General features: G+C 45.5%; 1 protein-coding gene across 4 annotated transcripts in view; it reads right to left on the minus strand.

Moving 5' to 3' along the window:
* The window catches only part of SLC35D2 (solute carrier family 35 member D2), a 66,485-nt gene extending 40,184 nt beyond the window's left edge, over positions 1–26,301 (minus strand). The window contains exons 1-5 of one of the 4 annotated variants that reach the window (XM_030919875.1): positions 26,073–26,143; positions 11,681–11,714; positions 8,653–8,711; positions 7,139–7,225; positions 3,015–3,082 (exon numbers count right to left, since the gene is read on the minus strand). In XM_030919875.1, coding sequence (XP_030775735.1) covers positions 3,015–3,082; positions 7,139–7,225 — 155 coding nt within the window. In that variant the 5' untranslated portion in view covers positions 8,653–8,711; positions 11,681–11,714; positions 26,073–26,143. Of the gene's footprint in view, positions 1–3,014; positions 3,083–7,138; positions 7,226–8,652; positions 8,712–11,680; positions 11,715–26,072 lie in introns of all 4 variants that reach the window. The other 3 variants (XR_004054006.1, XM_030919872.1, XM_030919874.1) reach the window with 3 other exon arrangements.
* Positions 26,302–27,683: the final 1,382 nt, after the last annotated feature.

Here is a 27,683-nt window from a genome sequence, read left to right on the forward strand (position 1 = left end):
GGAGTCTTGCTCTGTCGTCCAGGCTGGAGTGCGGTGGCCGGATCTCAGCTCACTGCAAGCTCCGCCTCCCGGGTTCACGCCATTCTCCTGCCTCAGCCTCCCGAGTAGCTGGGACTACAGGCGCCCGCCCCCTCGCCCGGCTAGTTTTTTGTATTTTTTAGTAGAGACGGGGTTTCACCGTGTTAGCCAGGATGGTCTCGATCTCCTGACCTCGTGATCTGCCCGTCTCGGCCTCCCAAAGTGCTGGGATTACAGGCTTGAGCCACCGCGCCCAGCCAATCAATTGATTTTCAACCAGGGTGCCAAGACAATACAATGGAAAAAGAACAGTCTTTTCAACAAATGCTGCTGCGACAACTGAACATCCACATGCAAAAACATGAATTTGAACTTCTATCTCACACCATATACAAAAAATCAACACAAGAGCTGGGTACTGTCACATGTGCCTGCAGTCCCAGGTACTCGAGAGGCTGAGGTGGGGAATCATTGGAGGCCACAGTGAGCCATGACTGCACCAGTGAATAGCTACTGCATTTGAGTCTAGGTAACACAGCAACATAGAAAGACCTCATCACTTAAAAGAAAAAATTTTTTAATTCTCTGAGATGTATTAAAGACCTGGATATAGGATCTAAAACTATAAAATTCTTAGAAGAAAGTATAGAAGTAAATCTTTATAACCCTTCAGTTAGGCAAAGCCTTAGATAAAACATCAAAAGCACAAGCAACAAAAGGAAAAAATAGAAAAACTGGAATTCATCAAGATTAAAAACTTTTACAGGCTGGGCACAGTGGCTCATTCCTGTAATCCCAACACTTTGGGAGGCCGAAGCAGGCAGATTGCTTGAGTTCAGGAGTTCAAGATCAGCCTGGGCAACATGGTAAGACCTAGTCTCTACAAAAAATATAAAAATAAGCCAGGTGTGGTAGTGCACACCTGTAGCCCCAGCAACTCAGGAGACCGAGACAGGAGAATCGCTTGAGCCCAGCAGGGTGAGGCTGCAGTGAGCTGTGATCGCACCACTGCAATCCAGCCTGGGTAATAAAGCGAGACCCTGTCTCAAAAAATAAATAAATAAATAAATAATATTTTTATAAATGGATAAACAAAATGTTATATATATACACACACATATATACACACATATATACGCATATATATACACACATATATACACACGCATATATGCATATATGCATATATATGCATATATACACACGCATATATAATATATACATATTATATATACACCTGCAATGGAATATTAATCATCTTGAAAAAGGAATTAAAATCTGACACCTAATATAACATGGATAAACCCTGAAAATATGATGTAAGTGAATAAGCCAGTCAAAAAAGGCAAAAATATTATACGATTCTACTTGTGTGAGATGTCTAGAGTAGGCAAATTTGTAGAGACCTAAATGTAAAATGTAAACTACAAAAATTCTGGAAGATAGCACAGAAAATTTGGATGATCTTGGTTTGGTGATGGGTTTCAAATTCAAAACCAGAAGTATCATCCATGAAAGAAAAAAAATGATTGTGAACTTCATTAAAATTAAAAACTTCTGCTCTGTGAAAGACAGTGTTAAGAAAATAAAAAGATAAGCCACAAACTAGGAAAAAAATATTTGCAGAAACACATATTTGATAAAGGACTTGTATCAAGTAAATGAAAATGCATGAATCCATGATAAGAAAAAACAACAACAAACAAACAAAAATCAACCCTCCCTGGTCACCATTGAAGGTGTCAGGACACTAATTTATTAGTCTGAACACTAATAAAGGAAGGAAGCTTTTATCCTGCTTTTCCTCTATGAAATGGTGAAAATCTGTCCTTACTGAAAAAGTTTAGGCCGGGCGTGGTGGCTCACGCCTGTAATCCAAGCACTTTGGGAGGCCGAGACGGGCGGATTACTTCAGGTCAGGAGTTCAAGACTAGCCTGGCCTACACGGTGAAACCCTGTCTTTACTAAAAATACAAAAATTAGCTGGGCATGGTGGCAGGTGTGGAATCCCAGCTACTTGGGAGGCTGAGGCAGGAGAATCGCTTGAACCCAAGAGGTGGAGGTTGCAGTGAGCCAAGATCGCACCACTACACTCCAGCCTGGGTGACTGAGCAAGACTCCATCTCAAAAAAAGATAAGATATCAAACCCTTAAAAACATTAACAGTGAAATTGATCCATTTAATAGCATTCCAAGAAGGATAAGGTATTATGTGCCCCATAATCAAAAGACCCTGAAATAGGCCAGGCGCAGTGGCTCACACCTGTAATCCCAGCACTTTGGGAGGCTGAGGCAGATGGATCACGTGAGGTCAGGAGTTCAAGACCAGCCTGGCCAACATGGTGAAACCCCATCTCTACTAAAAGCACAAAACTTAGCCAGGCGTGTTGGCGCATGCCTGTAATCCCAGCTACTTGGGAGGCTGAGGCTAGAGAACCACTTGAACTCGGAAGGTGGAGGCTGTAGTGAGTCAAGATAACACCACTGCACTCCAACCTGGGCGACAGAGTGAGATGCCATCTCAAAAAAAAAAAAAAAAAAAAGACCCGGAAATAAATGCAGATGCAAATTTCAAATGTATACAGCACACACTTGAAAATGTCTGTCATTTATTCTTCCCTGCACCAAACCTAGTCCACACCAACCTGAGGAGATGTTCCTGCTCTTATAAAACGGAGACGAAACCAAAAGTCACACAAAATCATATTCATACCAACAATCGTACCTGGATAAATCAGACCTTCCCTACCTTAAAGTCTACAGCTCTCATATTGTATGTTCAGGCTTGAATATAATAAAAAAAAAATAAGCTTTTTAACATTCCTAAAATCATTGGCCAATTAAACTCAACTCCACCTTACTTTCTTAAATTACTAAATGTGATTGTCTTCTATATATAGTAGAAGCACTATCAACGGCAAAATCAAACTTAGTCTTTGTAACATTGGCAGCACAGAGGTGAGGAACCTTCCACCAGCCATTAGCCTGCACTCTACCTTAATTTACTTGTGCTTGATAATCCGCTTATGTGGTTTCCAACGTAGAGGAGAGGCAGAGGAAACAGCTTCAATAAAAAAAAAGAATGAATATGTGGTTAGAACTCCAATAAGCATTTTCCTTCACATATAGAAATGGTGACAGATACTTCGCCAGAGAGGATATTCAGACATTAAAAAAATGATTTTGGTGCGGCACGGTGGCTCACGCCTGTAATCCCAGCACTTTGGGAGGCCAAGGCAGGTGGATCACAAGGTCAGGAGTTTGAGACCAGCCTGACCAACACAGCGAAACCCCATCTCTACTAAAATTACAAAAATTAGCTGGGAGTGGTGGCACATGTCTGTAGTCTCAGCTACTCAGGAGGCTGAAGCAGGAGAATTGCTTGAACCCGGGAGGCAGAGGTTGCAGTGAGCCAAAATCGCGCCACTGCACTCCAGCTTGGGCAACAGAGCAAGACTTCATCTCAAAAAAAAAAAGAAAAAGAAAAGAAAAAGGGGCTCCTCCTCACTAGTCATCAGGGAAATGCAAATTAAAGCCCATAAGATGTCACAACACACCCACCAGATGAGTAAAATTTATTTATTTATGTATTTATTTATTTTTGAGACAGAGTTTTGCTCTTATTGTCCAGGCTGAAGTGCAATGGTGTGATCTTGGCTCACTGCAACCTCTGCCTCCCAGGTTCAAGCAATTCTCCTGCCTCAGTCTCCTGAGTCTCCTGTAATCCCAAGCTGGGGTTACAGGCACCTGCCACCATGCCCGGCTAATTTTTTGTATTTGTAGTAGAGATGGGGTTTTGCCATGGTGGCCAGGCTGGCCTTGAACTCCTGGTCTCAGGTGATCTGCCTGCCTCAGCCTCCCGAAGTGCTGGGATGACAGGTGTGAGCCACCGCGCCCCACCCAGATTAGCAAAACATCACATGACTCACATACCAAGAATAGGAAGCGACAGGGACTTCCATGCACACTTGTCAGAAGGTGAGCTCGTACAGCCACCAAGAACTGTTCAACATTCCAGATGGAAGCTGAAGATATGCAGGCCCCAGGGCCAGCAGGTCCACTCCCCGATAGACACATTCCTCACTCATAGGCACCTTATGAACTGAATCTTGTTTTTCCCCACATTCACGTGTTGAAGCCTTAATCCCCAATGTGACTGTACTTGGAGATGAGGTCTTAACCAAGGGAAGCCAGGTTACATGAGGGCATAGTGGTAGAGCCCTAGCCCAACAAGACTGGTGTCCCTATATGAAGAGAAGAGGCCAGGCACGGTGGCTCACACCTGTAATTGTAACACTTTGGGAGGCCAACAGAGGAAGAGAGCTTAAGCCCAGGAGTTCAAGACCAGCCCTGGCAACATAGTGAGACCCTGTCTCTACAAAAAAAAAAAAATTTTAATTAGCAAGGCATGGTAACAAATGCTTGTAGTCCCAGCTACTTGGGAGGCTAAGGCAGGAGGATCACTTGGGCCCACGCGTTTGAGGTTGCAGTGAGCTGTGGATGTACCACCGCACTCCAGCCTGGGTGACAGAGCTAGACCCTGTCTCAAAATAATAATAAAAATGAAAATAAAAACAGAAAAAAAAAGAAGTGGAAGAGATACCAGGAGTGCACACACAGAGGAAAGGCCATTGAGGACACAGTGAGAAGGTGGCCGTCTGTAAGCCAGGAAGCAAAGCCTCACCGGAAGTCAACCCTGCCAGCACGTAGGTCTTGGACTTCCAGCCTCCAGAACTGTGAGGAGATCCATTTCTGTTGTTGAAGCCACCTGGCCAGGGGTATTTTGTTATGGCAGCCCCAGCTAACACATGTATGCCAGCGTCCAACTTTTAAGTATGTTCAGGGTGGTACTTTTTATTTTTCTAGCCCCCAAACTGGAAATATCCAAATTACCATAAATAATAGAACAGATAAGTAAATTGTGATATACTCATACGATGAAAATAAAAGAATACAGCCACACACAACACGGATGAATTTCACTATCATAATATTAAGTGAAAGAAGCCAGATACAAAAGAACATAGAGTTAGATTCCCTTTATCACAAGTTCAAGAGCAAAACTCCGTCTCAAAAAAAAAAAAAGAATTTAGGGATGCATCCAGATTTAGAAAAATTACAAAGAAAGCAAGAAAATTATTGTTAGAAAAGTTAGGATAGTGGGTAAGGAAGACTTTGTCATCCCATTTCATGACCTAAGTAATGGTTTACAAGGGTAATTATTCATTCAATTACACATTCAAATAGGATGCCTTTTTCTCTATGTATAGATTTTACCATTTTAAAATGTTTTAAAATTATGCTATAAGATAAAATAAGAGTAAGTAAGCCCAGTAATATTCTGGTTTTTCTAATGATGATTAGGTTGACAGCTTTCATATACTTCAACCTTTTATTTTTCTCTTTTTCTGGATGTCCCTGATTTTTTTTTTTTTTTTTTTTTTTTTGAGATGGGGTCTTACTCTGTTGCCCAGGCTGGAGTGCGGTGGCACGACCTTGGCTTACTGCAACCTCTGCCTCCCAGGTTCAAGCGATTCTCCTGCCTCTGCCTCCTGAGTAGCTGGGACTACAGGTGTGCGCCACCACGCCCAGGGTGGTACAGTGGCGTGATCTCGGCTCACTGCAAGCTCCGCCTCCCAAGTTCATGCCATTCTCCCGCCTCAGCCTCCGAGTAGCTGGGACTACAGGCGCCCACCACCACGCCCAGCTAATTTTTTTGTACTTTTAGTAGAGAAGGGGTTTCACCATGTTGGCCAAGCTGGTCTCAATCTCTTTACCTCGTGATCCACCTGCCTCAGCCTCCCAAGTGCTGGCGTTACAGGCATGAGCCACCGCACCTGGCTTTTTTTTTAAGACAACGTCTTACTATGTTCCCCACACTGACCTCCAACTCCCGGCCTCAGGCGATCCTCCCGCCTTGATCTCCCAAGTCGCTGGGATTATAGGCGTGAGCCACCACACTGGGCTCCCCTGATTACTGATGCTATAAGCATGTGCTTCTTTAGTCTGTCTGATAAATAATCCAGTGCTAGATGCTGGCATTTTTCCAAGCATTAGAGAAAGGCAGCAAACCAGCCACATGAGGTCACCCTCAGGGAACTGATAGTCTGATTTAAACCTAAATGCTGTCATAATCCATTTAATACCACCTGTTGTATGGGACTGGTCTAAGAATTAAATGCCTGACCTAATGTCTGGAACCCAGCAACTGTTCAACAAACGTTAGTTCCATTCCACAGTCCAGGAAGGAATGGTAGATTTTCTGTTTCTAGTTCCAGGATGGAAAAAACTGCATATTTCTATGTATATCAAATTGCATTCTTCATTCCACTCACAGCTTTTGTCAGGCTTTTGTCAGGATAAAACGAAAACCGAAAACAGAAATCAGTAAACTAGGGCCCAAATCCAGCCCAGCTCTTATTTATGTAAATCAAGTTTTATTGGAACACATGAACATCAACCCATTTAAACGTCATCAAGGGCTACTTTCATGGTACAGTGGCAGAGGTGAATAATTGCAAGAGATGGTCTGATCCTTTACCAAATAAGTTTGCCAATCCCTAATTTAGAGTTCTCTCACTTCAGAAGACACACAATATTCATTTATTTGATGTCAGTTGTTAAGCACATACTTTTACTACTATATGCATTACATAAATGGACAACTAAGTGATATACAATCTTTACTAAAAAGTTTCTTGACCAGGCACAGTGGCTCGCACCTGTAATCCGAGCACTTTGGGAGGCCAAGGTGGGTGGATCACTTGAGGTCAGGAGCTCGAGACCAGCCTGACCAACATGGTGAAACTCCATCTCTACTAAAAATACAAAAAAAAAAAAAATTAGCTGGGCATGATGGCAGGCACCTGTAATCCCACATACTCAGGAGGCTGAGGCACAAGAATCACTTGAACCCAGGAGGCAGAGATTCCAGTGAGCCAAGATCGCACCATTGCACTTCAGCCTGGGCGACAGAGCGAGAGTCCATCTCAAACAAAAAAAGAAGTTTATATCCAGTGCAGGCAGGAAGTACAGTGTGTATAGAAATGGACCTGGACTCTAAAATCAAGGTGTATTTTCACATCTTCTATCACACTCATATATACTTTTCATTACATACCTTTACAGGAATTTTCTTATCAAAATCAGGGAAGTGAATTATTTTGTTTAGCTTGGACACATATAGTATCATTATGGTGGCTGCCATCTGAAGAAAAGAGAAAAGGGGAGAGAGATACTTCAGCAAAATATCTGCAAAGATTGATTGAAGTGCAATGACATCATCAGAAGAAAACACAGTCATCGGCCGGGCGCGGTGGCTCAAGCCTGTAATCCCAGCACTTTGGGAGGCCGAGACGGGCGGATCACAAGGTCAGGAGATCGAGACCATCTTGGCTAACATGGTGAAACCCCGTCTCTACTAAAAATACAAAAAATTAGCCGGGCGTGGTGGCGGGCGCCTGTAGTCCCAGCTACTCGGAGGCTGAGGCGGGAGAATGGCATGAACCCGGGAGGCGGAGCTTGCAGTGAGCCGAGATCACGCCACTGCACTCCAGCCTGGGCAACACAGCCAGACTCCGTCTAAAAAAAAAAAAAAAAAAAGAAATACAGCAAAAAAACTCATTTTCTGGGTTCCAGAAAAAAATAACTATTTCTCAGAATATTAAAATTGTTTTTCTTGCCACAGTACAGATTCCATCAGAACTCTAGGCAAAAAATGTAATGTTGGGCAGGGTGCGGTGGCTCACAGCTATAATCCCAGTACTTTGGGAGGCCAAGATGGGTGCATTACTTGAGGTCAGGAGTTCAAGACCAGCCTGGCCAACATGATGAAACCCTGTCTTTACTAAAAAACAAAAATTAGCTGGGCATGCTGGCAGACGCAGAATCGCAGCTACTCAGGAGGCTGAAGCAGAAGAATCGCTTGAACCTGAGAGGCCGAGGTTGCAGTGAGCCAAGATCACACCACTGCACTCCAGAGTGAGACACCACTGTCTCAAAAAAAAAAAAAAAAGGTAATATCAGTTGGGTGCCATGCCTCATGCCCGTAATCCCAGCACTCTGGGAAGCCGAGGCAGGAAGATTGCTTGAGCCTAGGAGTTCAAGACCAGCCTAAGCAACATGGTAAAAACCCATCTCTACAAAAAAATACAAAAAATTAGCTAGTCTTGGTGATCTGTGGTCCCAGCTATTCAGGATACTGAGGTGGGAGGATCACCTGAGCCTGGAAAGTCAAGGCTGCAGTGAGCCATGATCATGCCACTGCACTCCAGCCTGGGAGACAGAGCAAGCCTCTATCTCAAAAAAAAAAAAAAAAGTATAATATCAAATAGACTGACACATACACATATACATTATCTCAAGGGCTCTAGGAATGGAACTGTGGGAGAGGGAGAAAGGGAATGGTCTCCCTGACAGTGACAAATGTGCAAAAGTGATCACAGTCAGTGAGGTGACACATTGATCCTGGACCATATTTCCCATATACTAAACATACGGTTATCTTCCCCCATAAAGGCACGGGAACATCCTTTTAAAAGAAACTCCACACCTAAGCATATTTTTTTAAAAGTCCGTTATTTCCATAAAACAGAAGACCAACAAAGAGGGAAAAAAGTTTAAAGACAGATTTACTTTTCAATCCAGCTGGCATAGCAAAAATGTCTCATCAAATCCTCTTAATCTGGAGTGCCCTAGGTATATTGGAAATACTCCATATCATTATTATGAAATAAAAATTTAACATCATCTTTCATGCAAGTTGTAGAACTTACTCAATTCTTTCCATATTAGGATGCAAAAATTTAAGACTCCTTCAACATGATTATAATCCTATACCTTGCTCCTGAGTTTACAAACTTAATACTTATCATATATTTATGTAATTAAGCCCACCCTGAATTATAACTGTACTTTGTACTTATACCTCGCTTTATAATTTTTAAAGAAATACAATAACATTGGCCAGGCGCAGTGGCTCACACCCATAATCCCAACACTTTGGAGGCCAAGGTGGGCAGATCGCTTGAGCCCAGAAGTTCAAGACCAGCCTGGGCATCATGGCGAAACCCTATCTCTACAAAAGATACACAAATTAGTCAGTGTGGTGGTGCATGCCTGTAGTCCCAGCTACTTGAAAGGCTGAGGCAGGAGGATCACTTGAGCCCAGGAAGTGAAGGGTACAGTGAACCAAGATCACACCACTGCACTCCAGCCTGGGCAACAGAGCCAGACACTGTCAAAAAAAAGAAAGAAAGAAAAATAAAATAAAATAAAATAAATATACCAACACTTACTTAAAATAAATGTAATTTGGACTTTTAAAATTAGGTCTAACTGGCCTCTTACCTCAACAAATTGCAAATCAGAAACACTTTACCTTTGGGTATAAGCCACTGGGTTAAAGAGTAATTAATTTATTTCACTTAGAGACTACAAACGGCACCTTATCACTGAATTTTTTTTTTTTTTTTTTTTTTTTTTGAGACGGAGTCTTGCTTGTCACCCAGGCTGGAGTGAAGTGGTGCAATCTTGGCTCACTGCAACCTCTGCCTCCCGGTGAATGTTCAAGCAATTTCCGGCTATTTTTTTTTATTTTTAGTAGGGACTGAGTTTCACCATGTTGTCCAGGCTGGTCTCAAACTATTGACTTCAAGTGATCCACCCACCTCGGCCTCCTAAAGTGCTAGGATTATAGGCATGAGCCACCATGCCTGGCCTGGTCTTTTTTTTTTTTTTTAACTTGCTTTTTTCTAATATTTTTACACTGAAATATACAGATAATTTTTTTACTCTAAGAAAATTCTTGTTGGCCGGGCGCGGTGGCTCAAGCCTGTAATCCCAGCACTTTGGGAGGCTGAGACGGGCGGATCACGAGGTCAGGAGATCGAGACCATCCTGGCTAACACTGTGAAACCCCGTCTCTACTAAAAAATACAAAAAACTAGCCGGGCGAGGTAGCGGGCACCTGTAGTCCCAGCTACTCCGGAGGCTGAGGCAGGAGAATGGCGTAAACCCGGGAGGCGGAGCTTGCAGTGAGCTGAGTTCCGGCCACTGCACTCCAGCCCGGGCGACAGAGCAAGACTCCGTCTCAAAAAAAAAAAAAAAAAAAAAAAAAAAAATTCTTGTTATAATTGCTTCTCCCTAAAATGATGTTGCAAAGATGTATTTATTAGCAAGACATTTAATCAGAATAATGTTTATTTGGCCAGGCGCAGTGGCTCATGCCTGTAATTCTAGCACTTTGGGAGGCTGAGGTATGTGGATCATGAGGTCAGGAGTTCGAGATCAACATGGACAACATGGTAAAACCTCGTTTCTATTAAAGATACAAAAAATTAGCTGGGCATGGTGGTGCACACCTATAATCACAGCTACTTGGGAGGCTGGGGCAGGAGAATCACTTGAACCCGGGAGGCAGAGGTTACAGTGAGCCAAGATTGCGCCATTGCACTCCAGCCTGGGTGACAGGGTGAGACTCAGTCTCAAAAAAAAAAAAAAAAGAAGAATGTTTACCCAGATTCACAATTAAAAATTTAGTTAACAGATACTATTTTCATAATGTTAAACTTTTCCCTCTATGAATTAAATCAAAATCAAAACAAACAAAAAACATTGTTGTCTGTTACTAGTTATTTATCTGGAAATCACCAGTATATAACCACAAGAATAAACAAGTCACAAATTAACATAAATGGGAAATTTCAGAAACTCCCAAATGGGCATAGTTTGAAAGTTTACCCAAGCTCATCCTTGCACTTCAGAGCAAAAATCACAAACTCCAGGAAGCAAACTGCAAACCTGTTTTGTTTAGCACATAGGGAGTTTCGTAAAAATTTGAATCTGTTGCCAGCATATACGAGTTTGAAGATTTTATGTAAAAACTCAAACTCTCAGCCAAGTGCAGTGGCTCACACCTGTAATCCCAGCACTTTGGGAGGCCGAGGCGGGCGGATCGCCTGAGGTCAAGAGTTCAAGACCAGCCTGACCAACATGGCAAAAACCCATCTCTACTGAAAATACAAAAATAGCTGGCCGTGGTGGCAGGTGCCTGTAATCCCAGCTACTTGAGAGGCTGAGCTGGAAGAATTTCTTGAACCTGGGAGGCAGAAGTCGCAGTGAGTCGACATAGTGCCATTACGTACTCCAAACTGGGCGACAAGAGCAAAACTCCGTCTCAAAAAAAAAAAAATTCAAACTCTGTCTCTTGAAAACCTTCTGATGCTAATAATAAGGGCAGCATGGTGGGTCCCACCCCATCTCCCAACCCTTTTCCTATCAGACACAATGGCTTAAACTAAGTATCAAGCTGACACTTTAAGTGGGACAAGTAATCTCTCTCCCACCCAGTCCTCAGTCAACTCATGTCTTACCCGCCAGGCCTTGGAGGCTCTGAGTCTCGTAGCCCACTGCTTCACAGTAATTAAATTCAGTTAAGGGACTTAAAATAAGAAGCTGTTTTTCCCATAAATACAATTGTTCCTAAATTGTAGACTGAAATAAAGTGTCAATATGTCCTGTTGTCTCACCAGGAGTACCATGACCCTCTGGTCCTCTGCCAGCTGAATAAATTCGCAACCACAGCTTTAAACAAAAGGACTTAAAATGTCATTATGAATACTGATGACAAAATAAGAGGTTAATTCTATTTTTTTTCACTCACCTGTCCAATTCCAAGGAAAATTGGTGACGGGAAACTACAAAGAAGAACAACAAATCAGTTAAGCAAATATAAAAATCTGAAGATAGTACAAAATAAATAATGACAAGTTATTAAAAAGCCTGAGAAAACGAAAATGTATCAAATGGTTCACTTTTCATTTAATTCTTTTTTTTTTTTTTTCTTTTTAAGACAGTGTCTTGCTCTGTTGCCCAGGCTGGAATGCAGTGGTGTAAACATGGGTCATTGGAGTCTCCACCTTCTGGGCTCAGAAGATGCTCCCACCTCAGCTTCCTGCCACCCAGGCTGGAGTGCAGTGGTGTGGTGGCTCAAGCCATCTTTCCACCTCCGCCTCCCTAGTAGCTGGGACCACAGAGGCATGCCACCACACCCAGCTAAACATTACATACATACATATATAATATATATATATATATTATGCTTCATCTCTCTCTCATATATATATATCAGTGTGTGTGTGTATGTATGTGTGTGTGTGTGTATATATATAGAGAGAGAGAGAAAGAGAGAGAGAGAGAGAGATGGAGTCTCGCTCTGTCACCCAGGCCGGAGTGTAGTAGCACGATCTCAGCTCACTGCAACCTCCGCCTCCCGGGTTCAAGCAATTCTCCTGCCTCAGCCTCCCGAGTAGCTGGGACCATAGGCATGCACCACCACACCCAGTTAATTTTTGTAATTTTTAGTAGAAACAGAGTTTCACCATGTTGACCAGGCTGGTCTCAAACTCTTGACCTCAAATGATCTGCCCGCCTCAGCCTCCCAAAGGGCTGGGATTATCGGCAGGAGCCACTGTGCCCAGCTAAACATGATATATTTTTAATTTGCTTCAAAATACTCTGGGGGGCGATGGTGGAGTGAGTGGGAGAGGGATACTAATGCAGCAAGGTTGTGGACACTGGGTAAAGGCTACATAGTGATTCATTATATTCGTTTTAAAGGATAATATGCCCAGGAACAAATCTAATCAAAGATTTGCAAGAAAGGCATCTGTATAAAAAAGTATACATCAATATTCTCAAAATTAAAGATCTAAATAAAGGTCATGGGTTGGAAACTCGATATTGTAATGAGGTCCATTATCCCCGAACTTATTTATAGAATCAGTGCAATCTCAGCAGAAATATCAGCACATATTTTGTGGAAACTGACAATCTGATCCTAAAGCTTAATGAAAAGAAAGGCAAAGAGCACAAACATATCACCCAAGACAGTCCTGAAGATAAACAAAGTCAGAGGAATGACTCTAATGGATGTCAGGATTCATTTTCAAATTACAATAAATGAGACTGTATGGTATTTACACAAAGATAATCCAATGGGACAATGGAAAAGAACACAGGTCAAGACAAGGACACGCATGTACAGACACCTGATTTATGACAATTTATGACATAGATGACGCTGCAGAGCAGTAGGGAAAAGACGATCTTTCAGCAAACGGCACTGGGTGATTTGCATGCAGACTCCTGACTCCTACCTCACATCATATTTAACAAGGCAGGACCGCACCTGCACTGACTCAACCCTTCACTGGCTCCCAGTCATTTCTCAGGCTACTCACAAAGCTGGAATATCCCACAAAACTCAGCCCTCCATCTGTATGTCGGAAGGGAAACTCACCTATCTCAGACAGGCTAAGAAGAGAATAAAGAACAAACCTACCTTATCAGAGAAAACAGAATGAATGGCTGGACAGTACCACCATGCAAATAAAATTAATTCTAGTCAGTGCTGGGTCATGCCACCCATATACTCCCTTCCACACAGAAGCACCCATTCCACAGCTGGGTCCTCTGCTGCAGAAAGCTGCCTGATAGTAGCATGTCCACTCCCTGAGCATGGCCTGCATTTTAACTGTTGGTCTCTGCAGGAGTATAACAGTTACACGTACCCTGCCCCAATTCAGGACAGCTCTGCAGAGCCGGTACCACTCAAGAGCCCCTGGGATGAGGCCTTTGCTGTGACTGCCTCAAAGTCCGACTTCTCCCTCTGACTGATTCCGCTTCCTAGCATCACTTCCCAACATACTTCCTACGCCTCTGCGGATACAACCTGTCACATGAAGCAAAATCACAAGGCAACAGTATAAACAAACAATAAAACAACAACAAAAAGGGTCACCCGGCTGGGAGCGATGCCTCATGCCTATAATCTCAACACTTTGGGAGGCCGAGGCAAGATCACCTGAGGTGAGGAGTTCGAGACCAGTCTGGTCAACAAGGTGAAACCCTATCTCTACTAAAAACCAAAAAATTAGCCAGCGTGGTGGTGGGCACCTGTAGTCCCAACTGCCAGGAAGGCTGAGGCATGAGAATCACTTGAACCCAGGAGGCAGAGGTTGCAGTGAGCCGAGATCGCGCCACTGCCCTCCAGCCTGGGCGACAGAGCGAGACTCTGTCTCCAAAAATTAAATAAATTGAAAAAAATAAACAAACAGTTAAAACAATAACAAAAAGGCTCACTGAAGATAAGTCAAAGAGCCCAGCCTAGAAGAACATTTAAGGCATGGAAGAGAAGGAAGTCTTGCTAATTGCTCCAGCCTAGAAGAACATGTAAGGCATGGAAGAGAAGGAAGTCTTGCTAATTGCTTCAGGCCATAGAACATCTCAGAAAAAATAAAACCAATAAAACAAAAGCTCAAAGGTGAGTTGATATGACAGTCAAAGGAGATGAAAAGAAAGCATTGCAGACCTAAGAAAACCAACTAAGACCAAACAACCTAACTGCCACATAAGGAAATACGTTCAGACACAACCAGGAGCTACAAGGCGACTGCTGCAAATGCAATTACCAAGACCTGAGGCGATCATAGTGCACACCGACGAAAACAACTCGAAAAGATAAATGGATCTGGAAGACAGAAAACCACCACCACACAGGGCTAGTTACTAGGCCTGGAATTTAGAAGACTATATTCCATAACTTTATATTGAATTCTATTCTATAATTCAAGTTGAACCACCTTACTGAGTTATTAAACTACTCAATAGGCCAGATGCGGTGGCTCACGCCTGTAATCCCAGCACTTTGGGAGGCCAAGGCGGGTGGATCATCTGAGGTCAGGAGTTTGGGACCAGCCTGGACAACATGGTAAAACCCCATCTCTACTAAAAAATGCACAAATTAGCCAAATGTGGTGGCACACACCTGTAATCCCAGTTACTTGGGAGGCTGAGGCAGGAGAATCGCTTGAACCTGGGAGGCAGAAGTTGCAGTGAGCTGAGATCATGCCACTGCACTCTAGCCTGGGTGACAGAGCAAGACTCTGTCTAAAAAAAAAAAAAATTGAAACACTGGGTCTAAAAGAAACTCAATGACTTTAGCTTTTTAATATTTTTTATTGATCCTAGACCTCTTACATTTAGAAGGATCTTTTAAGATATATTAATCCTTGTAGTAAAGAAACATATATTTGAAAGTCAATAATTCTTTCAGTTGAACTTCTACTTCTCTTTTCTCCATTCAGTTCAGTTAAAACTAAATTTCATGTACGCATGCTACGGCAATCCTCATCTAAATAACTGTGCAAGTGCAGCCAGCATGACCCATGCTGTGGCCACTCCTGATAACGGTGCAAGATGAAGTTCCCAGGGTAGCCATCAAGTATTCTTGCCAAAAATGTTTAAACCAAATGAAATAAAGTCTTTAGATCTGACTTCCAGTTAGAAAATAGAGGAAGATAAGGTAACTGAGACTTCAAAAGATAAACTGGACAATCCAAAATGTGGGACATTTTACAAAACAACTAGTCCAGGATTTTCAAAAAGTCAGTATCACGAGGAGGGAGTGGGATAGGGAAATTTTCTACATCAAAAGAAACTAAAAAAAAAACCTGTATGTATTGCATGAGACTTGATCGGATCATAAAACCATAAAAAACGTCTTTGGGACAATTGGGATTGTGAGGGCAAAGAAGAAACGTTTTATCTAAGGAATTATCAGGCCCAGAAAGGCCCTGGAATGTAACAGCAGCCATGCCATATCACTACTCTTTGAGCTAAATAATTACCTCCTTTTTTTTTTTTTTTTTTTTTGAGAAGGAGTCTCACTCTGTCACTCAGGTTGGAGTGCAGTGGCGCGATCTCAGCTCACTGCAACCTCCACCTCCCAGGTTCAAGCAATTCTCCTGCCTCAGCCTCTCGAGTAGCTGGGATTACAGGCGCCTGCCACTACGCCCAGCTAATTTTTTGTATTTTTAGTAGAAACGGGGTTTCACCATGTTAGCCAGGCTGGTCTCGAACTCTTGACCTCGTGATCCATCCACCTTGGCCTCCCAAAGTGCTGGGATTACAAGTGTGAGCTGCCACACCCGGGTAAGAGGCTCAAGTTTTTTTTTTGAGACGGAGTCTCGCTCGGTCGCCCAGGCTGGAGTGCAGTGTCTGGATCTCAGCTCACTGCAAGCTCCGCCTCCCGGGTTTACGCCATTCTCCTGCCTCAGTCTCCCGAGTAGCTGGGACTACAGGCGCCCGCCACCTCGCCCGGCTAGTTTTTTGTATTTTTTAGTAGAGATGGGGTTTCACCGTGTTAGCCAGGATGGTCTCGATCTCCTGACCTCGTGATCCGCCCGTCTCGGCCTCCCAAAGTGCTGGGATTACAGGCTTGAGCCACCGTGCCCGGCCGAGGCTCAAGTTTTTAAAGAAAAAAAGGACATATCAAGAGTGGGGTGATTACAAAAGTGATTTGTCAGGAATTCTCATTGGTTCGCAGAAATATCATTGGTTAGTGATTGGCTACACACTGTTGAACTCTAGGGTGTGTGGCATTTTATGGCTATTTGGTATCGGTCTAGCACCCACATAGCAAGTGGCTTTAAGAGGTAATTATTGAGCGGAGGGTGGTGGCTCTTGCCTGTAATTTCAGCACTTGGGAGGCTGAGGCGGGTGGATCACCTGAGGTCAGAAGTTCAAGACCATCTCGGCTAACATGGTGAAACCCCATCTCTACTAAATATACAAAAATTAGCCGGGCATGGTGGTGGGCGCCTGTAGTGCCAGCTACTGGGGAGGCTGAGGCAGGAGAATGGCGTGAATCCGGGAGGCGGAGCTTGCAGAGAGTCCAGATCCTGCCACTGCAGTTCAGCCTGGGCGACAGAGCAAGACTCCATCTCAAAAATAAAAGTAGGCCGGGCACAGTGGCTCACGCCTGTAATCCAGCACTTTGGGAGGCCGAGGCAGGTGGATCACAAGGTCAGAACATCGAGACCATCCTGGCTAACACAGTGAAACACCGTCTCTACTAAAAAAATACAAAAAAAATTATCCAGGCGTGGTGGCGGCACCTGTAGTCCCAGCTACTCGGGAGGCTGAGGCAGGAGAATGGCGTGAACCTGGGAGGTGGAGCTTGCAGTGAGCTGAGATCGCACCACGGCACCCCAGCCTGAGCCACAGAGCTAGACTCCACCTCAAAAAAAAAAAAAAAAGTGATTCCTTTATGTTTCTGTGTCTCCACCTATTTATCTATATCCATCCATCCCAAAAGATATCTGAAATTGTTGCCTCATGTTCATTATAGTAAATTTTTTTTAATTTCACCCTAATATTTCTATTTTGTTTTGTTTTGTTTTTGTTTTTGTTTTTGAGATGGAATCTCACTCTGTAACCCAGGCTGGAGCACAGTGGCTCAATATCAGCTCACTGCAACCTCTGCCTCCCAGGTTCAAGCAATTCTCCTGCCTCAGCCTCCCAAGTAGCTGGGATTACAGGCACCCACCACCATGCCCGGCTAATTTTTATATTTTTAGTAGCAATGTGTGTTCGCCATGTTGGCCAGGCTGGTCTCAAACACCTGACCTTGGGTGATCTGCCCACCTGAATTCTTTATAATAATCACAACAGAATAACTTTTCTTAAAAAAGGTGCTGTCAGCCAGGCACAGTGGCTCACGCCTATAATCCTAGCACTTTGGGAGGCCAAAGCAGGTGGATCACCTGAGATTGAGACCAGACTGGCCAACATGATGAAACCCCATCTCTACTAAAAATACAAAAATTAGCTGGCCGTGGTGGCGCATGCCTGTGATCCCAGCTACTCAGGAGGCTGAGGCAAAAGAATCGCTTGAACCCAGAAGGCGGAGGTTGCTGTGAGCCAAGGTCATGCCATTGTACTTCAGCCTGGGCAACAAAAGCAAAGCTCCATCTCAAAAAAAAAAAAGGTATTGATTCTAGGTAGTGGGAATTATTATTGTCTTCTTTGCTCATTTCTGTATCTCCAATGTTTTAACTGTGTTCTTGTAGATGTGAACATGAGGAAGTGAAGATCATGAGAATAGAACTCCTTCAAGAGTCTTCTGATTCTGGCTGGGTGTGGTGGTTCACACCTGTAATCGCAGCACTTTGACAGGCCGAGGCAGGTGGATCACTTGAGGTCAGGAGTTTGAGACCAGCCTGGCCAATATGGCAAAACCCTGTCTCTACCAAAAATACAAAAATTAGCTGGGGAGTCAAGCGCAGTGGCTCACTCCTGTAATCCCAGCACTTTGGGAGGCCGAGGCGGGTGGATCACTTGAGGTCAGGAATTCAAAACCAGCCTGGCCAACATGGTGAAACCCCGTCTCTACTAAAAATACAAAAATTGGCCAGGCGCAGTGGCTCATGCCTGTAATCCCAGCACTTTGGGAGGCTGAGGCAGGCGAATCACGAGGTCAGGAGTTCGAGACCAGCCTGACCAACATGGTGAAACCCCATCTCTACTAAAAATACAAAAAAAATAGCTGGTGTAGTGGCAGGCCCTGTAATCCCAGCTACTTGGGAGGCTTGGGCAGGAGAATTGCTTGAACCCAGGAGGTGGAGGTTGCAGTGAGCAGAGATCGAGCCACTGCATTCCAGCCCAGGTGAGAGTGAGACTCCGTCTCAAAAAAAAAAAATACAAAAATTGGCCGGGCGCAGTGGCCTGTAATCTCAGCACTTTGGGAGGCCAAGGCGGGTGGATCACGAGGTCAGGAGTTCAACACCAGCCTGGCCAAGAGACCAGCCTGGCCAATATGGTGAAACCCCATCTCTACTTAAAAAAAATATAAAAATTAGCCAGGCGTGGTGGTGGGTGCCTGTAATCCCAGCTACTTGGGAGGCTGAGGCAGGAGAATTGCTTGAACACGGGAGGTGGAGGTTGCAGTGGGCCAAGATCACGCCATTGCACTCCAGTCTGAGTAACAGAGAGAGACTCTGACTCAAAATAAATAAATAAATAAATAAATAAGCCAGGAGTGGTGGTAAGTGCCTGTAATCCCAGCTACTTGGGAGGCTGGGACAGAAGAATTGCTTGGACCTGGGAGGCAGAGGTTGCAGTGAGCCAAGATCACACCACTGCACTCCTGAGTAGCTGGGATTACCAGGCACAGCTAATTTTTGTATTTTTAGTAGTGACAGGGTTTCACCATGTTGGCTGACCAGGTTGGTCTCAAACTCCTGACCTCAAGTGATCTACCCGCCTCAGCCTTCCAAAGCACTGGGATTATAGGTGTGAGCCACTGCGTCCGGCCATGGAGTCAACAATTTAAAAGTAAACCAGCCAGCCAGATGTGGTTTTTGGCTCACAACACTCAGAGCTCCTCAAGTGCTGAAAGCAGCAAGCAGAAGACAACTGCACGCGAAGGTGAGAGGAAAGGAGTCTCATGTGTCCCTCCTAGAGTGGCTCTCAGTGGACCAAGCAGGGAAACAATGCCAGGAAGCACAGTCACAGCAGTGAGAAGGGAGTGAGGAGGAGGCCTGGGGAGGCCAAGCTGGACAGCCTGGAGATCTTGGAGAGGTACTCGCGTTACCGCTGATCATCCGAAATGGGCCACTGTTGTCATACCAAACTAAAACAGTAGCCAGGTAGGAAAAGCACTCAGGGTATAAAACATTACTCAAGAATGTAATTGTCTGCAAGCCCAACTGCTGGAACTGCTTGTAAACCTGAAACCAGCTTTATCTCCAGCTTCTGAGACCACTTGCTGTAACTCCAAGACTAATTTTGCCACCACCTTCGCTCACCAGTCATTGCTTGCCAGCTCCCCAAACCCTGACAGTACCAAGAAATCTTCTCCCAGCAGAGTATGTAACATTTCTTCTTTTTCAGCAAAACCTCAAACCTTCTCTTCGTTCTTCAGACATACCAAAGACCACCCAGATGATATGGACGACTCACACTGCAATTCTTTCTTCCCAAATAAAACATTACATTTAGACCCTTGTCTGCACATTGTTATTTTGACTTTGACCCTTGTAAGGAGAGGGTCGTGGCAGCAGTCATGGAAAGCAAGGCTCAGGAGAGTTTGCTGGAGACCAGAGTAGACTGTGACACTGCAGCATGTGGGCCCTGAAGCCACAGAAAGGGTGACCTGAGCTAGGTGGAGAGGAAGGCTAAGACTTACAGAATCAGTCACCAGAAGCTCAGGCACCGTTCCACAGGGGACAGAAAGGATGGCACATCCAGAGTCTCAACAGAACATGAGCAGCTGGGAGCTAGGAGGACCCAATCCTATCTCCTGGCCCAGGCCTGTGGGTAAGGCAAAGATCCAGCTCCATCGAGGGGGGTGAAGGGAGCAACATCTTCAGGACAGAGTCAGGTTTTCATTGAAGTAAGAGCACAGTAGGAGTTGCTTTTGGTTTGGGATACGGAATTCCAGTTCCCACCACTGAGGATTCCAATTCAGTACCTTCTATGCAAAAAACCTCTCCAAGTGATTGAGACTACTGGGCAGGTTTGGAAATTACTGTATCTAGACCAGGCACAGTGGCTCACGCCTGTAATCCCAGCACTTTAGGAGGCCAAGCCAGGTGGATCACTTGAGCCCAGGAGTTCGAGACCAGCCTGAGCAACATATTGAGACTCCATTTCTAAAAAAAAAAAAAAAAAAGCTGGGCATGGTGGCATGCAACTCAGGAGGCTGACTTCGGAGGATTGTCTGAGGCAGCAGAGGTTCCAGTGAGCTGAGATTGCACCACTGCACTACAGCCTGGGTGACAGAGTAAGACCCTGTCTCAAAAAAAAAACAAAAACCTCAAAGCCTTGGGATGCATACTAAACATATATAGGAAATACTGAGCAAATATTTGTTGAAATGAATACAGTAAAGTTAGATATTTTTATTAAGCATCATTAGTAAATTCTTCCATGTCATAGACTAGGAGTACAATATTACATAATATTAAAACAGAAAAGACCAGCTTGGTGTGGTAATCTCAGTACTTTGGGAGGCTAAGGCAGGAGGATCACTTGAGCCCGGGCATTTGAGACCAACCTGGGGAATAGAGCAAAACCCCATCTCTAAAAAATTAAAAATTCAAACAAAATTTTTTTAATTCAAAAATGATCCAGGAGTGGTGGTGCACACCTGTAGTCTCAGCTACTCAGGAGACTGAGGTGAGAGGATCACCTGAGCCCAGGAGGTAGAGGCTGCTGTCCTTGATCATGCCACTGCACTCCAGCCTGGGTGACAGAACAAGACCCAGTCTCAAAAGAAAGAAGAGAAAAAACTCCACAACTCCAGAACAACTGTACAACCCTTATGAACCTGATCCAAAGGACCAAGAGTATAACCAAGCCAGGCGTGGGGGCTCACGCCTATAATCCCAGCCCTTCAAGAGGCCAAGGCAGACGGATTGCTTGAGCCCAGGAGTTCGAGACCAGCCAGGGTAACATGGCAAGAACCCCTCTCTACAAAAAAAAGCAAAAATTAGCCGGGCGTAGTGGTACACTCCTGCAAAAATTAGCCGGGCAGTAGTGGTACACTCCTGCAGTCTTGGCTGCTCAGGAGGCTGAGGTGGGAAGATCACTTGGGCCTAGGAGGTAGAGGCTGAAGTGAGCTGTGATGGTGCCCCGCTGCACTCCAGCCTGGGCAACAGAGTGAGACCCTGTCTCTAAAAAAAAAAAAAAAAAAAAGAGCATAACTAACTGGCCACAAACTCTTAAATGCCCTTATTTTCCCCACTCACCTTAAAAGGTTCTCACAGCCTTCAAAGGTCTCTCTGTCCCTCTGTCCAGCCAGGTAAATCTGGCATTACAATGAATTATAAAACTAACAAATCACCAAGATCACCCATTCATTTTGTACCCTGACCAGAAACAATCTGCCCAAAATGAAAGAGGAAAAAGTATCCCCTGAGTTACATTCCCACAACCCTGCGAATTAGGTAACTACCAAAACATCCTTTCTTCTATCCTACAACATAACACTCTACCCTCAGACAGCTCACGCTTGGATCCAATTTCTCTAGTTTATTGCTGTAACCACATCACCCCAGCCCTCCTCCCCTCAATAACGTGTGCTTCAAGCATTTTGAGAGGAAAGAATGAACAATGTGATGTGAACAGGGTTCTCCAACGGTATATTACATTGCAGAAATGTGGAATGTTTATTTAAAAGGATTATGAGGGTTTTGGCCTTCCTAAGGCAAGAACTCCATTTTCTCCTTCAATCGTGAAACTCAATAATTTAAAGATAGAAAGGCTAGAGCCCTTTTTTTTTTTTTTTTTTTTTGAGACAGAGTCTCACTCTGTCACCCCAGGCTGGAGTGCAATGGCATGATCTCAGCTTACCACAACCTCCGCCTCCCAGGTTCAAGCGATTCTCCTGCCTCAGCCTCCCAAGCAGCTGGGATTGCAGGCACCCGCCACCACGCCCGGCTAATATTTGTATTTTTAGTAGAGACGGGTTTCACCATGTTGGCCAGGCTGGTCTCAAACTCCTGACCTCAGGTGATCCACCAACCTCGGCTTCCCAAAGTGCTGGGATTATAGGCGTGAGCCACTGCGCCCGGCCCTTAGAAAACCTTTCTTAGGCTGGGCGCGGTGGCTCAAGCCTGTAATCCCAGCACTTTGGGAGGCCGAGATGGGCGGATCACGAGGTCAGGAGATCGAGACCATCCTGGCGAACACGGTGAAACCCCGTCTCTACTAAAAAATACAAAAAAACTAGCCGGGCGAGGTGGCGGGCGCCTGTAGTCCCAGCTACTCCGGAGGCTGAGGCAGGAGAATGGCGTAAACCCGGGAGGCAGAGCTTGCAGTGAGCTGAGATCCGGCCACTGCACTCCAGCCTGGGCGACAGAGAGAAACTCCGTCTCAAAAAAAAAAAAGAAAACCTTTCTTAGGAGGTGTCTTATATCGTAATTATTCCTGGTTGAACACTGCCCTTCATCTTCAAAGCACTAACCATGGTTTGCTGGCGCCTGCTTCCAACAAGAGGACTTGGGTTTTGGAGGCGTTGACTGCCATGGCCAGTCAGCACCCGGCTCACTCAAGTGCACAAAATGAAGACTTACCTTCAATTGTCATTGACATAATGACTGGCCACTCCCAAACAAGCCCATTAATAGCATTCTCATTTTCTGGTATTTTTTTCCTCTTTTTTTTTTTTTTTTTTTTTGAGACTGAGTCTTGCTCTATTGCTCAGGCTGGAGTGCAGTGGTACAATCTCAGCTCACTGCAACTGCCACCTGCTGGGTTCAAGTGATTCTCCTGACTCAGTCTCCCAAGTAGCTGGGATTATAGGCGTGCACCACCATGCCCAGCTAATTTTTTTTTTTTTTTTTTTTTTGTATTTTTAGTAGAGACAGGGTTTCACCATGCTGGCCAGGCTGGTCTCAAACTCCTGACCTCATGTTCTGCCCGCCTCAGGCTCCCAAAGTGCTGGGATTACAGGCATGAACCACTGCACCCGGTCTTTTTTCTTTTTTTTTTTTTATCGTAAGTGTTTAAGTTTTCTTTTTCCTTCATTAGCTTCCGTGTCAAATGTTCCAGGTTTAGGTACAGTATGTCCATGTTCATTTCCTTGAGGCAGGGCTGTGTTTCCCATGGACACCAGGCAGCAGGCTGTAATACACTGGAGAGACCTTGCCAAGAATACTGACGGCCACAGGATCACCAAAAAAATCCCAAATCCATCCCTTCCTTTTACCGCTGCTGCTATGCCCTGCCCAGTCCATGTTGTCTTTACCTGCAGCCCTGCAGTGGCTTCCAACCCCTCTCCCTGCTGCCAGTACTGTCAATTCTCCACCTGCCTGCCAGCCAGAGAGATCTTTTTAAACACACAAATTGTGTCAGGTCACTCCCATGTCAAAACCTTCCAAGGGACTTCCAATTGCATTTAGCATGAAACTACAACTATTTATCCCGTCTCTTCCTTCCACCCTGGTCCCCAGATATCTGCTCTCAACACAGCAGCCAGAGTGATTTAGATCATGTAATTCCCCTGCCCAACACCTCGTGTGGCTCCCATCTCACTCAGAGCTGACGCCAGAGCCCTCACAGGGGCCTCGAAAGGCCCCACACAGGCCAGCAATCCGTTACTCTCAGACCCCATCTGGTACCATTCCCATTCAAACTCTTCACTCCTCCAGGCCTGGAATGCTCTTCCCCCCGTCCCCCCGTGTGGCTTATGTCCCCACCTCACTCCGGGTCATGGCTCCAATGCCACCTCCTCCTGAGGCTCCACTGATCAGGCTCACACTGCATATTCTCCCCTCCCTCTCTCCCTCACTCCCTTTCCTGTCTTATTTTTTCCCCAGCACCTTGGTCACATCTGACATAATGTAAATGTTACTGGCTCATTGATTGCTTCTTAAGGATTCTGATCTGCTCTCTTCGCTTCTCTTTCCCAAGAACAGTGGGAAAACACTGTTCTCGAACAGTGCGGGTACATCACAAGTGCTTAGTGAAAGCCACCGAATGAGAGAAAGAGCTGATTGCCGCCTTCCCGGCCTACCTCCCAGCCCGGGCACAGTGACCTTCTCTCTGTTCCTCCAGCAGCCAAGCTCGTGCCCACTTCAGCACGTTGCACACGTGCTGCTCACTTCTACCTGGAATGCTCTGTGACAGCTACTCCAGCCCAGGCACTCTCATGTCAGATCTGAAAATGTCTCGTTTATTCATGAACCTACTTGTTTATTTTCTGTCTCCACCACTGAAGCAGAATCTCCAGAGCAGGGACTTTGTGCTGTTCAGAGGCTTCCCTGGTGCTTACGATGGGCTCAGTATTTAGTAGGTGCTTAATAAATATCTGTTGGAGGTACAACCAATCGAGCTTATGTGGGTATCAGTTTTCTCGAATATCAAATAAGAAAGGTGAGGCCGGATGATAGTTTGCACCTGTAATCACAGCACTTTGAGAGGCCAAAGCAGCCCTCGAGTGCAGGAGTTTAAGACCAGCCTGGGAAACACGCTGAGACCCCACCTGTACAAAAAAATCAAAAAAATTGGCGGTGTAGTGGTGCACACTGATGGTCCCAGCTTCTCTGGAGGCTGCGGCAGAAGGATTGCTAGAACCCAGGTGGTCCAGGCTGCAGCAAGCCATGACTGTGTCACTACACTTCAGCCTGGGCAACAGAGTGAAACCCTGTCTCAAAACAATTTTATATATAAATACATACACACACTATATGTATATATTTATATATTTTATAATATATATTATATAATTATATATTATATATATATTAATATATGTATGCCTGCCTTGGCCTCCCAAATGCTGTCATTACAGGTGCAAACCACCTCATCCAGCCTCCGCTTTCTTATTTTATATTCGAGAAAACTGAGACCCACATAAGCTCAATCGGTATATATACATAAAATAAGAAAGCTGATACCCTAAGATACTCTCTAGCTAAGACACTCTCTAGGTCTCTTTGGGCTCTGAAATGTTGATGGCACATTCTTGTAACAGTAGAGTTTACAAACAGCCTTCAGCTCGCGCAGAGCCCTGGAAGGTAATTAACACGATTGTAATCATTCAGTTTGCTGCATCTGAAAAAATTGTTGACGATGAGACCGGTCCAAAGAGACAGCTGTTAACTGGTGGAGCTGGATCTAAATCCACAATTTTGTCAGTGCCGCTACAATGGTAGCAGAATTAAGCAGGATTTTCTAGTCCTTACAAATAGGTTCCAGACAGCACAGATTTGCTGGTTTACTTCACACTAATCCAAAAAAGGACTTCCTATGAACTTTCAATTGTTTTCCCGAGTTTTCCATGAACACGCCGGTCATCCGAGAATGAACAGTCAGTCAATACAGACTTACTGGCTCGGGAGTACCTGACCGCTGAACATGGAGATCCGTGTAAGGAACTGCGTCCTTTGAAGCAGGCATTGGAACCCCTGTTTTCAGCTCGCTGGGTGTGTGGAAGCATCTGTCTGAGCTCCACCAGCCCGCCCAGGACCGGGCGCCCCGCAGCAGGGCAGGCGCGCTCAGGAAGAGGAGAACGACTTTCTCAGGTTGTGGCCTGAGTGTGGAAAGCTGCGCGAGTGCCCGGAGGGCGCCTGCGAAACTCGGCCCGTGTGCCCGGCTGAGACTCCAGGTCCCCGTCCCCACCCGCCCCGTCCCGGGCGCGGCGGAAGCGCACGGAGGACGGGGCAGCCCCGCACTCCCGCAGACCCCCGGCCCGGGACCCGCCTCACCCGTAGGAGGTCAGCAGCGCCTTGTTGACCAGCACGAGGAGGAAGGAGCAGGCCCCGTAGAACAGCGCCGACAGCAGCCGGGCCACCCGCGAGGGCAGCCGCGCCGCGCCGGGCTCCCCGCCAGCGCCCTCGGCCTCGGCCTGGCAGGCGGCCGTCATCTCCCGCGGCCGCGCGCCCCCCGCCGTCCGCCAGCCCCGGCCGCGCACTGGTCCCGCCCGGCCGGGCCGGGGAAGAGGGCGCGGCAGGAACAGGAAGAGCCCGCGCAACCCCAGGTCCCGGCCCGCCCCCTGCCGGCGCCCCGAGGCCGGCGCGGGAGGACCCTGCGCGCTGGACTTCACCCGGGCTCCAGGCACCTCCTCCGGTCTCCAGGGCCAGAAACGCGCGGGGGAGTTGGAAGGCGCTGCCTTCCTCCAGACTTTCCTGGAGAGAAACGCTTCAGTAACTCTCAGGACTTGTTCTGCTTTTTTTTTTTTCCCTACAACTTTTTTGTTTAGTGTGTAATTTACGTGCAATGAAGTGTACACATCTTGCCAGTCCATAGTTTCAGATGAGCTTCGACAAAGGCATCCACCCGAGTAACCACTCAAAACAACATTTCCATCTCCCCAAAAAGTTCCCCTTGCTGCCCCTTTGAAGTGAACGCCCGCATCTCACGGATGACTATTGCTGCAGGTTAGGTTTGCTGTGTCCGGAATTTCAAATACACAGGGTGCTGTCCAGAATTTATGAATGAGCATGTGGTCTCAGGGTTTTTCACTCCATGTTGTGGACTCGACCATGTGGTTTGTTTAATCGTTGAGTAGTATCACAAATTGTGTATCCATTGGTTGTTTTCAGTTTAGGACCCTCAGGAGAAAAAGCTTCCATGAAAATTCGTGAGCGTTTGTGGGACCTGTGTTTTCATTTCTCTTAAATAAACATCTAGGAGCGGAGTGGCTAGGAGTAAGGTGGGTGAAGCCTTGGGACCTGGGTGTCCTCTGGGTGCTTTGTAGCAGGTCCACTCCTCGCAGAGGACCCTTTGCCTTCGGGTCAGGTCAGTTGAAGGAGAGCTTCCCAGAACCGCCTAGTCTTGTCAGTCTTCCAAAAAATATGAACTTGGCCGGGCGCGGTGGCTCAAGCCTGTAATCCCAGCACTTTGGGAGGCCGAGACGGGTGGATCACGAGGTCAGGAGATCGAGACCATCCTGGCTAACACGGTGAAACCCTGTCTCTACTAAAAATACAAAAAACTAGCCGGGCGAGGTGGCGGCGCCTGTAGTCCCAGCTACTCGGGAGGCTGAGGCAGGAGAATGGCGGGAACCCGGGAGGCGGAGCTTGCAGTGAGCTGAGATCCGGCCACTGCACTCCAGCCTGGGCGGCAGAGCGAGACTCCGTCTCAAAAAAAAAAAAAAATTAATTAATTAATTAAAAAATATATATATATATGAACTTTTAGTTTCTTAGAAAAACTGAAGATTTCAAGTTAAATAAAAGTTGGGGCCTAACTATAGATGCCCAGAGAACTGTTTTCTACTCTTAGGCACTAAACAACCGGGAGAATGGAAACTGGGAAACATTTTTAGCCCTGATAACAACTAAAGCAGAACTCGTGAAAGTTAGCTAGCATTAAAA

The sequence above is a fragment of the Rhinopithecus roxellana genome, chromosome 16 (genome assembly GCF_007565055.1).
Source record: "Rhinopithecus roxellana isolate Shanxi Qingling chromosome 16, ASM756505v1, whole genome shotgun sequence".
Taxonomy (NCBI): domain Eukaryota; kingdom Metazoa; phylum Chordata; class Mammalia; order Primates; family Cercopithecidae; genus Rhinopithecus; species Rhinopithecus roxellana.